The sequence below is a fragment of the Scyliorhinus torazame genome, chromosome 15 (assembly GCF_047496885.1).
Source record: "Scyliorhinus torazame isolate Kashiwa2021f chromosome 15, sScyTor2.1, whole genome shotgun sequence".
NCBI lineage: Eukaryota > Metazoa > Chordata > Chondrichthyes > Carcharhiniformes > Scyliorhinidae > Scyliorhinus > Scyliorhinus torazame.
The window spans coordinates 118,081,969-118,096,257 of NC_092721.1; the positions used below are offsets into that span (position 1 = coordinate 118,081,969).

Below are 14,289 nucleotides of genomic sequence, written 5' to 3' on the forward strand. Positions count from 1 at the left end.
CAAACTCCACACAGACAGTGACCCACAGCTGGGATCGAACCTGGGACCTCGGCGCCGTGAGGCAGCACTGCGCCACCGTGCTGCCCCTCTTTTTATCTGAGTTGATTGGTATTTATTGTCACATGTACCGAAGTACGGTGAAAAGTATTTTTCTGCAGCCAAGGAAATGTACATAGTAGACAAAGTACATTGACAGTGGTGGATCAACAAATAGAGATTGGTTACAAGGCCAAGGCCAAACAAGAGCAGCATAGGGCATCGTGAATAGTGTTCTTACAGGGAACAGATCAGTCCAAGGGCGAGTCGTTGAAGGGTCTAGTAGTTGTGGAGAAGAAGCTGTTCCTATGTCTGGATGTGCAGGTCTTCAGATTTGTGTATCTTCTGCCTAATGAAAGGGTCTGGAAGAGGGCAAAGCCTGGTGGGAGGGGCCTCTGACAATGCTGTCTGCCTTTCTGAGGCAGCAGGAGGTATATACAGAATCAATGGGAGGCTGGCAAGCTTGTGTGACAGAAAACAAAGTCACAAGATTTCATGGGTTTTGGACAAACAAAAATATACTTTACAAGATCAGAAATATGAAACTGTTCACCACACTCTTTAGTTTCTTGCGATCCTTAATCAGGTGGGTGCCCTGATGAAGGAGCTGCGCTCCGAAAGCTAGTGATTACAAACAAACCTGTTGGACTTTAACCTGATGTTATAAGACTTCTTACTGTGCCCACCTCTGTCCAATGCCGCCATCTCCACATCATAAAATGGGACAGAAAGAGACTCGAGTCAGCTCTGTGCTGACTTTGGATTTATACAAACTTTAGTTGTCGTCACAAAACTTGCTCTCCACTAATGGTACAATTATGCTGTAAATGTTCTGTATTGTTAAATGAACAGGGTGTTTACTTTTTGCTGCTGTTTTTTGTTCTTTAGGTGTGAATTTGTTAGTGGGTACAGAAAGTGGGCTGATGCTGCTGGACAGGAGCGGTCAGGGGAAGGTGTACCCTCTGATCAATCGTAGACGTTTTCAGCAGATGGATGTGCTCGAGGGCTTGAATGTGTTGGTAACAATATCAGGTAAGTGTTCATTGGCCATCTGGAAATATCAAACATTTGTTGCAGTACTTTGTTTTGTGGCAGCCTTTACGAAATGTATGTTTAGAAAATAGCTTCATGCTTTTATCAAGTGATTTGCAGGTAACTAAAATGAGAAGTTGGCCACTTTGGATTGTGCATTTCAATTCAAATTCAATTTCTTGTCAGGGCAAATCAGCACGTATTACCTGTGCAAAGAGCTTTCAGCATTCAAATACCCGGAAGATGTGCTTGTTGGGTGAATTGGACATTCTGATTTCTCCTTTAGTGTACTCGAACAGGTGCCGGAGTATGGTGATTAGGAGATTTTCACAGTAACTTCATTGCAGTGTTAATGTAAGCCTACTTGTGACAATAATAAAGATTATTATTATTAAAATATGAGTAGGCAGTGGGGTCCCTATAGCCTGCTACACCATTTGGTAAGCTAACAGCTGATCTGACCTTGCCCTCAATTCCACTCTGCCTGATTACCATAACCCCTGACTTGCCTATAATTCAAAAATCTGTATATCTCAGCCTGAAATATATATATGTACTGAGTGAGCCTCCATTACTCTCTGCGGTAGTAAATTTAAAAGATTCTCGACAGCCGAGAAGAAGCAATTCCTCCTCAACTTTCACCTTAAATGGGAGATTCCAGATTCTGAAACTATTGTTATGGTTTTGGCCCAGACCCCACATTTTTGGCAACATCCAGATAGGAACCAATAATGTTGTTGTTTAAAGTAGACAAAGTTTGAGAATCCACTTGTTCAGAAAACAAAGTCACAAGATTTCATGGGTTTTGGACAAACAAAAATATACTTTACAAGATCAGAAATATGAAACTGTTTACAACATCTGTCTTCTCCTCTAATGTTCAGGATTAATATGAGGCACATGTCAATTAACAGATAAACTATGGTTAAACACACACCAATAAACGGCAGATGCAACCGAGAGATTCCACCCAGGTGTCAGTAAACACGGAGGGCAGGATTTTCAGGTTTTTCCTACTGGTGGGAACTTCTGGTCCCGCCAAGGTCAACGGCCACACCCCGACTCATGACCTGTTCCTCGACCGGTGAGGCTGGCGAGCCACACAAATGGTCACTCATTGACTTAGGCAGGACCGGAAATCCCACCAGCAGCCAACGGCTTGCCACCGCTGCCATGGGGGGTGGGTGCAAATGTCTGGCCTGAGAATAAACTAATATCATTAAAACACTGTCTCTCTCGCAAGGGATTCAGTCTTCACATTTGAAGATCCCACCTTGAAATTATCTCCAAGCATTGCTCCAACATGGACAGCCTCAATGATGGTGCACCTCCCAGGATTCCAATCTTGTCGCCTGAGACTCTGTTCCCCTGGATTCCCAAGTCTACATTCCAGCACTAACTTAAAAGACAGCTTGAGCTCTTCAGCTGTGCCAAGCAAAATACTTCCTGCTCCAAATAGTTATCTTTGCCCCAGAGTCCTACAGCATGGAATCATGAACTTTCTGCTGCCCGGGGCTTCTTCCATGCCATCTTTGATGGTTAGGGCTTCTTCTACGCCCTCTTCTGATGGCCAGGACTTCTCCCCTGCCCTCTGTGATGGCCAGGACTTCTTCCCTGCCCTCTGTGATGGCCAGGACTTCTCTCCTGCTCTCTGTGATGGCCAGGACTTCTCCCGTGCCCTCTGTGATGGCCAGGACTTCTCCCGTGCCCTCTGTGATGGTCAGGACTTCTCCCGTGCCCTCTGTGATGGCTAGGGCTTCCGCCGCACCCTCTTTGGCCAAGGCTTCCCCAATGCCTTTGTTACTTAAAGCTTAACAACCGCTGCCCTTTTTCTAATTGGAACCTCTTTCTCTGCTCTTTTTCTTCTTAACTGGTACTTCTCCCTGTGCCACCTTCCTTTGGGACCCCACCTTGTCCCCTGTCTGGAACTCTCATTCTCTCTATGCTGCGTCATTCCTAGTCACAGGACCAGGGTTTCCATGCCTTATTTTTTTTTTTTTTTAATTAATTGGTCGGACAGTATTGCTGAAAGTGAGACATGTCGAAGCTTTTTATCTTGCACTCATCAGGACAATTTTCAAGAATACCAATGTCAGGGGGAACCACAAATTTATTTTCCCTGCCAAAGTGGATAACCTCATTTTTTCCAGTCTACGTTCCATCTGCCAATTTTTTGCCAACTCGCTAAACCTATCTATTCCCTTGCAGACTCCTTTGGGTCCTCCGCAAGCCTGCTTTTCCCCTCTATCTTTTGATCATTGGCAAATTTGGCTTCAATACAGTCTATCCCTTCATTCAAGTCATTAATATGGATTGCAAATAGTTGAGGCCTCTGTACTAATTCCTGTGGCACCTTATTAGTGACAGTTCAAAAATGACTCATTTATCCCTGACTTTCTGTTAGTTAGCCAACTCTCTCCATGCGAATATGTCACCCCAGTCTCATGAGCTCTTGTCTTGTGTGATAGCCTTTTGTGGCACCTTATTGAATGCCTTTTGGCAGTACAAATACGTGGGGTGCGATTCTCCAGCCGCATTGCGCTCAAGCGAGGGCACAACACAGCCAGAGAATCCCGGGAGATGCCTGCAGAGAACCTCCCGACAAGCTCCGCACCTCGCAAGATTCACAAGTCCCACAAGACGTTGGAGTCGGAACTCCGGCCCAAATGGGTGCAATGAAACGCCGCTCCTGGAAGTAGGTCATAAACCTACTTATGATCTACCTGCCTGGGAACCACCGGCCTCCCTCGTTTCTCCTGTCTCCCCAGGGAGGCTGTAGCCAGGCGCCGATCAGTGCTGGTCCATATAAACGTGGGCTAGGTGGGACGCCACCCGGGGAATCTCCTGCGCCCTCGGAGACCCCTGGATGGTCAGGGTAAGTACAGTGTGGCCCCGGACCTTCCCCTGGAAAGTGGACAGCTTGGCACTGCACATTGCCAAGGTGCTGGGTGGCACTGCCAAGCCTACAGGCGCACTGCCTGGGTGCCACGGTGGCAATGCAAGGATGTATGCATGCCAGGGGTTGAGGGGCACCATGCCCATGAAATGAGGGTGGAGGAGGGTTTGAAGGATGGAGGGAGTGCATGGCAGGTAAGTAGGGGCCTCAGGGAGGTTAGGGGTGATGGGTGGGGGTCCTGGAAGGCAGATGATGCTGGAAGGGGGCTTGGGAGGGCCTAAAGAGGTGGGACACTCGGGGACCCATAGCTGGATCACTTGGGGGGTGTGAGGTAGTGTCCATGTGTGTGGGGGGTGACATTGCCCATGGGTGCAGGGTGGGGGGGACCCAGAAGCTCAATTAGAGATCCGGGCACCCTTTCAAAATGGCAGCCCGATCTCGGAGTTCAGCTTCATAGTGCCAAAAAAAATTGTAAGTGTGGGCTAAACCGATGAGAAACTCCCCACGGCCCAATAAAGTGGTTAAGTGTAATTGAATAGCGGTGAGGAACTCGCCGGCAGAGCCAGCGGGAAACTCCCTGAAAAACCCACCACAAATTAACTCCGAAATTATTCGGGAGAATCGCACCCATGATTTCTACAGGTTCCCCTTATTCATCCTGCTTGTTACATCCTCTGACTTATCACCCATGATTCCCCTCTCAATGAAGCAGAATCATAATGGTTTGTAAATGTAATGCTGCTAATGACGGATTTCAGCATTTTTTCCCAATGACAGATGTTCAGCTTCCTCCTCTCTTAAATAAGGGTATTATATTTGTGGTGTTCCAATCACCCCCCCCCCCCCCACCCCCGATTTTCTACTAATATTAAGGATGGCGTCTACTGTGAGGTAATATACAAACTACTTGGCCAAAGTCAATGCCATTTCCTTGTTTTCAATTATTAATTCCTCAGTCTCATCCTGTAAGGGACCAACTTTCACTTCAACAACTCTCTTCCTTTTTTTATGCTTACAGAAGCTCTTGCTGTCTTGGCCCTATAGGCCATTCCTGTGCCTATTATTGTCTTATGATATCAAAAGGTGTCAGCGAAGGATTTAAATATGAATGTTGAAATTATTGTAACCCTGACCTGATTTGTAGGAAGATTTAATTAATTTCCTCACAATTATGACAGTATTAAATGTAGATATGATAAATGATGATAAAAAATATTGTAAAGGTACACATGGTTGGTTTATTGATGATACCCAGCACATTTTGGTTAGTAAAAAAATACCATATTCATGGTATTTATTTAAGACAATGTGTTTAATCTAAAATAAAAGCAAAATTCGGCAGATGCTGAAAATCTAAAATAAAAACATAAAATGCTGGAAAAACTCAGAATATCTGGCGCCACCTGTGCATCAACATTTTGATTTCAAACGACTTCAAAACTGAAAAAGAGAATGAGTTTAATTTCTTATATCTGAATTAACGCAAATCATAATGAGGGACAATGAATGTAAGCAAATCCCTGCAAACTAAATTAAATGGCTGTAAATTAATCTCTGCATTATGGTCTGTTGGAAATAAAGACGTCAGTAGGGTTCACAGAGCAGGTGAAAAGTGCAGTTAAGCATCTGCGCGTTAACTGTATATATTGAAATTCAGTCACTGTATCCTGCAAATAAATAAATGGATAAGAAGCATGGTCAGGGGGCGGAGGTGCCAAAATATCTCACCTCAGAAAATGAAGTCTGTAAGGAAACATAGACAACATACGCTCCATCAAAATGCTATGAATGACTTGCAAAACTGGTGGTGGTTAAAAATGTATATTCCTGAGCTTGTCAAAATCGGCTTAACATAAAAAGCAGTTACCTTTTAGATATTTAGCTTCAGGCTAACATGTTGAATACAAATTTAAGCAGGTTCAATGAAAAATGCTTGATTTACGCCAGGGGGGGCGGAGCAGAAACAGGAGAAGCATCAGGGCCCATGATTTTACTCTTGGCGCCCTGCCCCTTGGTTTTCTTCACATGCACCCAAGCTCTCTTAGTCAGATCAATTGAACCGGTCTGTCAGAGTTAGTGTTTGGAATCCTATAGCCTGTGTTTATTTCTTAATTCTGATTGACTGGAACCATTGACCTCTCAGATGTCGCTTCCCCATGTCCGACTCTAAATGAGTCCAATGGTATGTTTATTGTCACAGTTCATTAAAGGATTTGAGAAGTTTGAGTTCTTGTTTTACTCCTTTCTTTGTATAAAACAGTCTTAAGTATCACATTACATTTAATATTAATTTCAAGGAGTCATTGGGGTTGAAGGATCTTGTTCGGCTTTCTTTATCTTTGGGAGATTGAACAGTTGTGTGAAAGAGATTTTCATGAGCCTATAACTAAATCTCAATGTCCTGTGTTACAATCCCAGTTGATGGTGTGATTGAATCGGAAGATTTCAGAATGAAGCCCTGGCTCATAAGACAATGGGCGGGATTTTCTGTCCTGCCAGCCCCGTTTTCCATTGCGGAGCGCACTCGCCATAACGGGATCCTCCGTTCCGACAGCCATTGTGACTGTCCCACGCCATCGGCAAACCTGCGGGCGTGGGTGCACTGCCGGTGAAGCAGAGGACCCCGCCGCAGAGACACAGAGTCACACGACCACTAATTAGTTTTAACAACAAGAAAAAATATTTTGTAAAAATGAAAAGTTGCATTGTTAGACAGTACACCTTTATTTCCCCCTTAGCTTGACAAATACACACTGATTTTAAGATGAACTTGGATTGCAAAGTACATCTTAAGCTACAATGGTCCCATAAACACAGTCCCTTTCAAGCACACAGATTGGCTGCGATAGACTCTGCTCTAAACCTTCCACTCTAAACCTAAGTTAGTGTCTATGGGTTTCTCATTAGAATCCTCACAAATGATTGTCACATGAGTTTCCAAACTCCATTCCCAAACACTTTTAACATCTTCTCATTATTATAATAATGTTTTTTCCTTAGCGGTTTGCATTCCGAAATCCAGACCAGGTTTTAAACATCACACTTTTAAACAAAGCTTCCACTCCACTTTTCACAATGAATCCAGTCCAGGATTTTACACCAACTCTTTAGGCATTCTTTGTCTTGACTGCAGTGCAAACTGCTCCTGACTGCTTTAACTTTCAATTCCCACACTGTATAAAAATGACAACAAATGTTTCATCCACCTCTGAAGTCTGCCCCGATTGTGTCTCTAACTCTCAGAGCATTTTGTTTACTCTTCCTTGAATTCTTCTGAACAATACCTTGGTTTGTCTTCAAGTGTCCGAGGTGGCACAATGGTGCAGTGGCTAGCACTGCTGCCTCAGGGCGTCGAGGACCCGGGTTCGATCCTGACCCCGGGTCACTGTCCGTGTGGAGTTTGCACATTCTCCCCTTGTCTGCGTGTGTGTCACCCCCACAACCCAAAGTTGTGTAGGTTAGGTGGATTGGCCACGCTAAATTGCCCTTAATTAGAAAAAAAAGTATTCCATACTCTAAATTTATTTTCTAAAACTTCTGGTGTCGTAAATGCCCCAATTCCCTGGTTATATTCCCTTGATTGTTTCTTGTTCCTTTGCAGCTCCCTTGATGTGTCCTACTTCTCCTGGAAGAGTTGAGAGCTGTTCATAGAACATAGAACAATACAGCGCAGTACAGGCCCTTCGGCCCACGATGTTGCACCGAAACAAAAGCCATCTAACTTACACTATACCATTATCATCCATATGTTTATCCAATAAACTTTTAAATGCCCTCAATGTTGGCGAGTTCACTACTGTAGCAGGTAGGGCATTCCACGGCCTCACTACTCTTTGCGTAAAGAACCTACCTCTGACCTCTGTCCTATATCTATTACCCCTCAGTTTAAAGCTATGTCCCTTCATGCCAGCCATTTCCATCCGCGGGAGAAGGCTCTCACTGTCCACCCTATCCAACCCCCTGATCATTTTGTATGCCTCTATTAAGTCTCCTCTTAACCTTCTTCTCTCCAACGAAAACAACCTCAAGTCCATCAGCCTTTCTTCATAAGATTTTCCCTCCATACCAGGCAACATCCTGGTAAATCTCCTCTGCACCCGCTCCAAAGCCTCCACGTCCTTCCTATAATGCGGTGACCAGAACTGTACGCAATACTCCAAATGCGGCCATACCAGAGTTCTGTACAGCTGCAACATGACCTCCCGACTCCGGAACTCAATCCCTCTACCAATAAAGGCCAACACTCCATAGGCCTTCTTCACAACCCTATCAACCTGGGTGGCAACTTTCAGGGATCTATGTACATGGACACCTAGATCCCTCTGCTCATCCACACTTTCAAGAACTTTACCATTAGCCAAATATTCCGCATTCCTGTTATTCCTTCCAAAGTGAATCACCTCACACTTCTCTACATTAAACTCCATTTGCCACCTCTCAGCCCAGCTCTGCAGCTTATCTATATCCCTCTGTAACCTGCTACATCCTTCCACACTATCGACAACACCACCGACTTTAGTATCGTCTGCAAATTTACTCACCCACCCTTCTGCGCCTTCCTCTAGGTCATTGATAAAAATGACAAACAGCAACGGCCCCAGAACAGATCCTTGTGGTACTCCACTTGTGACTGTACTCCATTCTGAACATTTCCCATCAACCACCACCCTCTGTCTTTTTTCAGCTAGCCAATTTCTGATCCACATCTCTCAATCACCCTCAATCCCCAGCCTCCGTATTTTCTGCAATAGCCTACCGTGGGGAACCTTATCAAACGCTTTGCTGAAATCCATATACACCACATCAACTGCTCTACCCTCATCTACCTGTTCAGTCACCTTCTCAAAGAACTCAATAAGGTTTGTGAGGCATGACCTACCCTTCACAAAGCCATGCTGACTATCCCTGATCATATTATTCCTATCTAGATGATTATAAATCTTGTCTCTTATAATCCCCTCCAAGACTTTACCCACTACAGACGTGAGGCTCACCGGTCTATAGTTGCCGGGGTTGTCTCTGCTCCCCTTTTTGAACAAAGGGACCACATTTGCTGTCCTCCAGTCCTCTGGCACTATTCCTGTAGCCAATGATGCCATAAAAATCAAAGCCAAAGGTCCAGCAATCTCTTCCCTGGCCTCCCAGAGAATCCTAGGATAAATCCCATCAGGTCCCGGGGACTTATCTATTTTCAGCCTGTCCAGAATTGCCAACACCTCTTCCCTACGTACCTCAATGCCATCTATTCTATTAGCCTGGGGCTCAGCATTCTCCTCCACAACATTATCTTTTTCCTGAGTGAATACTGACGAAAAATATTCATTTAGTATCTCGCCTATCGCTTCAGACTCCACACACAATTTCCCATCCCTGTCCTTGACTGGTCCTACTCTTTCCCTAGTCATTCGCTTATTCCTGACATACCTATATGTGTTCACTCCCAATGTGCAGTCTCCGACTGCAATATATATATAGCTAAAACTAAAAAGCTTTTCTATCCTTACAAGTGCCTCCAGTTGCTAAGTAACACCCAAATGTTTATGCCTTATATTTATTCTTCTTGCCATAGCCCCCTCTAAGCACAATAGAGACACAGTTCGAACTTAACCAACCCCGACATGTACAAACACCTTTGCCCAGCATGAATCTATCTATAGGTTTAACCTTTCCTTCCACAGGAACCCATTTAAAACTATAACTTATTTCTAATGTTTACCAACACAAATATAAATCCCTTAAACTTGCCTTTGTTTTCCAACAACTGTTGCAGACACTCTGCACTCAACAGAAAGGTGTGACATCAAGAAAAAACATATAAATGCATGAATTTGATCGACATTCACTGAACTAGTAATAGGTAGGTCCAGGCTAATGCCCCGTGGACATGGATTCAAATCCCACCATGGCAGCTTGTGAAATTTGAATTCAGTGAACCAGTCTAGAATACATAGCTAATCTGAGTCACCATGACCATGGGCACGATTCTTTGGCCTCGGTGCACTCTCGCTCAAGCAAAACGAGGCTGGTGAATTGCAGGAGAGACTGAAAACGAGAACCGCACTAGGCACCAATCAGTTTGCGATGCAATCGGCCTGCTCCCGTACACACAATCGGGATCTCGCTGTAGCATGGTGAGAAACCAATTATCACCACTTAAGCCCTATTTCCATACAATTAATGAGAGCCACCCAACGGCCTCCAGTCATTTAATCACCTCCCCAGCAAGTGGTCACGCTGGCGGGGAAGGGCTTCTGTGTGGAGCCGAGGAGGTGACTCGCCACCTTTGCTCACAGGCAAAGAGCCCAGGGGTGCTGGGCTTGTCACCCCAGTGCTCGGCAGAGTTGGGGATCCTCTGCTAGGGCTAGGGAAACCTCCGCATGAGTAGGCCACCATTGGTTTGGGGGAGCGATCTGAGGAGGGTGGGCACCTGCGCGTGGCACTAGCATGCCAACCCCTGGATTGCGTGTAACCGGTCTGGGGGCAACCCCTTGTCCCTGCCCGTCTTCCCCACCGACCACCCATAACCCCAACCGACTGTCGAGGCCTCTGGCTGTGCGGCTGAAGACTATCGCTAGTAGGGAATTGGCAATCATGGTTACATGAACAAGCCACACAACCCAAGTGGAATCCCGTGGATGGGCAGGCCATGTAGCATGTACCACTATGTCTATATGTGTCCTCAGGATGCACATCTGAGATGGAGGCAGCCAGCTGCTTACCACGTACCATTGCCTTCGATGCCCCGGCGGGTACCATCTGGTGGCTCCAGGGCCAGACGGCCCAGCGCACTTGTTGTCAGCACATTTGTTCCAGAAACAAATATATAGACAAATTCAAAGTGTTGTCAGCACATGCACAGCCGTGTCACCCTGGAGGACCTGTGGGAAAGTTTCTGGAACATACCTCTTCATTCACCTGAGGAAGGAGCAGCGCTCTGAAAGCTAGTGGCATTGAAACAAACCTGTTGGACTTTAACCTGGTGTTGTAAGACTTCGTACTGTGCTCACCCCAGTCCAACGCCGGCATCTCCACATCATGGCTACCATCGACACCGCAAACTTCCGGCTCAAAGTGGAGAGGATCTCCAGGAAGATCGCGCATATAGACACTGACATTAAGTTTCTACAAAGATGCAAGAAAGCAGACAAGATCCCGACAGGGCTACAGATCACAAACCCACTCAAGTCGACCTACAACACAGACTACGCTGAGAGACTCTGCCGGCGCACCTCTCTCACACTCCTCAACCACCTCGTCCGCCAGCTCTACAGCAGACGACGCAACCTGGAAACCAAGATAGAGGCCATATTCTCAACTTGCGCTCAGGACGCAGCAGACCAGCTGCGGAACACCGCCAAACAGATAAGACAACAATACTATGCCACCTATATGCACACCAAGAACAGAAAGCTTGAGAAACTTGGCATCACCACCAGCAGCAACCAAGCCACCCCCGGTACCACAGTAGAAAACAATACAGGGAAATCTATTGTCAACTTGTCAGACTACACCCTTCAACCAGACGAAATCAAAGTCCTCAGCAGAGGGCTCAATTTCTGCACCACCACCAAAATGGAGCCCATCGGTCTCGCGGCAGACACGGAGGAATTCATCAGGCGAATGAGGCTCCGGGAATTCTTCCACAGACCCCAAGAGGCCAACAGCGAACCCAAGCAGACTACCAATGAACCGGAACAGCAGACCGAGAGATCTGCGGTGTGGCAACCGAAGAGGAAAGAGTCGAATTGGACCCCTCCGGAAGGCCGCTGCCTTAGACTCGACATGTATGCTCAAGCCGTCAGGAGTCGCGTCAATGCCAGATTCATTAGTCGTATTCACAAGACAGCCTCGAACGTCACCCTAGCACAACGCAATGCCATCCGCGCTCTCAAGACCAACCGCAGCATCGTCATCAAACCGGCAGACAAAGGAGGGGCCACTGTCATACTGAACAGAACGGACTACTGCAAAGAAGTATACCGACAACTGAACAACCAAGAACACTACAGACAGTTACCCGCAGATCCGACCAAGGAACACATCCGCCAACTTAACAGACTGATCAAGACCTTGGATCCAGATCTTCAGAGCACCCTACGTGCTCTCATCCCACGTACTCTCCGCATTGGAGATCTCTACTGCCTCCCGAAAATACATAGGGCGGCCTGGTGTGTTGGCCTTATCGTTTCAGGCAATGGGACCCTGTGTGAGAACCTCTCTGACTACATCGAGGGCATCTTGAAACCCATCGTACAAGGTACGCCCAGCTTCTGTCGCGACACGACGGACTTCCTACAGAAACTCAGCAACCATGGACCAGTTGAAACAGGAACATTCCTCGTCACAATGGACGTCTCGGCACTCTACACCAGCATCCCCCATGACGACGGCATTGCTGCAACAGCCTCAGTACTCAACACCAACAACTGCTAATCTCCAGACACAATTCTGCAACTCATCCGCTTCATTCTGGATCACAACGTCTTCACCTTCGACAACAAGTTCTTCATCCAGACGCACGGAACAGCCATGGGGACCAAATTTGCACCCCAATACGCCAACATCTTCATGCACAAGTTTGAACAGGACCTACTCACCGCACAGGACCTTCAACCGACGTTATACACCAGATACATCAATGACATTTCTTTCCTTTGGACCCACGGCGAAGAATCACTGAAACGACTACACAATGACATTAATAAGTTCCATCCAACCATCAGACTCACCATGGACTACTCTCCAAAATCAGTTGCATTCTTGGACACACTCGTCTCCATCAAGGACGGTCACCTCAGCACTTCGCTTTACCGCAAACCCACGGATAACCTTACGATGCTCCACTTCTCCAGCTTCCACCCTAAACACATTAAAGAAGTCATCCCCTAGGGCAAGCTCTCCATATACACGTCATTGATGAAGATGAACATCTTGCCAAGGTCATCCCCACACCCCCACTACTTGCCTTCAAACAACTGCACAACCTCAAACAAACTACCCAGTCTTCAGAACAGTGACCACGACATCACACAACCCTGACATGGTAATCTCTGCAAGACGTGCCAGATCAGCGACATGGATATCACCATTACACGTGAGAACACCACCCACCAGGTACGCGGTACATACTTGTGCGACTCGGCCAACGTTGTCTACCTCATACGCTGCAGGAAAGGATGTCCCGAAGCGTGGTACATTGGCGAGACCATGCAGACGCTGCGACAACGAATGAACGGACATCGCGCGACAATCACCAGGCAGGAATGTTCACTTCCAGTCGGGGAACACTTCAGCAATCAATGGCATTCAGCCTCTGATCTCCGGGTAAGCGTTCTCCAAGGCGGCGTTCTCCAAGGCGACCTTCAGGACGCGCGACAACGCAGAATCGCCAAGCAGAAACTTATAGCCAAGTTCCGCACACATGAGTGCGGCCTCAACCGGGACCTGGGATTCATGTCACATTACATTCATCCCCCAACATCTGGCCTGCGAAATCCTACCAACTGTCCTGGCTTGACACAATTTACACCTCTTTAACCTGGGGTTACCCCATCTCTGGATCTGTAAAGATTTAATCACCTGCTAATGCTCACATTCCAAGCATTGTCTGGCAGCTTTGAATTTGCCTATATATTTGTTTCTGGAACATACCTCTTCATTCACCTGAGGAAGGAGCAGCGCTCCGAAAGCTAGTGACATCGAAACAAACCTGTTGGACTTTAACCTGGTGTTGTAAGACTTCGTACTGTGCACACTTAGAAATGTTTCCGGAGAATCGTGCTCCGTGATGACTAATATTGATTTGTTGTAAAACTGCCTTTGGTTCACTAATGTCCTTCAGGGAAGGGAATCTGCCATTCTTAACTGGTCTGACCTACTAGTGACACCAAACCACAGAATTGTGATTGACTCTTAAATGCCCTCTGAAGTGGCTCATCAAGCCACTCCATTCAAGGGCAATTGAAGATGGGTAATGAATGCTGGACTTGGAGATAGTGGAGGGTCTGAAGGCCATGCAGTCGGGTAAAGCCCCGGGGCCGGATGGGTACCCAGTGGAGTTTTATAAAAAGTTCTCTGGGATATTGGGGCCGGTGTTGATGAGGATGTTCAATGAGGCAAGGGAAAGAGGGGTGCTGCCCCTGACTATGTCACAGGCCACAACTTTGCTGATTCTGAAGCGGGACAAGAACCTGGAGCTGTGTGGGTCCTACAGGCAGATATCCCTGTTGAACGTGGATGCCAAATTGCTGGGTCAGAATTTTGTCCTCCAGGATTGAGGATTGTGTTCTGGACGTTGTTGGGGAGGACCAGACAGGGTTTGTTAA

The 14,289-nt window shown here is 46.6% G+C and overlaps 1 protein-coding gene across 5 annotated transcripts in view; it reads left to right on the forward strand.

Annotated features, from left to right (window-relative positions):
• The window catches only part of LOC140391768 (mitogen-activated protein kinase kinase kinase kinase 4), a 525,483-nt gene that overhangs the window by 468,549 nt on the left and 42,645 nt on the right, over nt 1-14,289 (forward strand). For all 5 annotated transcript variants that reach the window (XM_072476624.1, XM_072476619.1, XM_072476621.1 and 2 more), the window contains one exon: nt 925-1,068. In XM_072476624.1, coding sequence (XP_072332725.1) covers nt 925-1,068 — 144 coding nt within the window. The remainder of the gene's footprint in view (nt 1-924; nt 1,069-14,289) is intronic.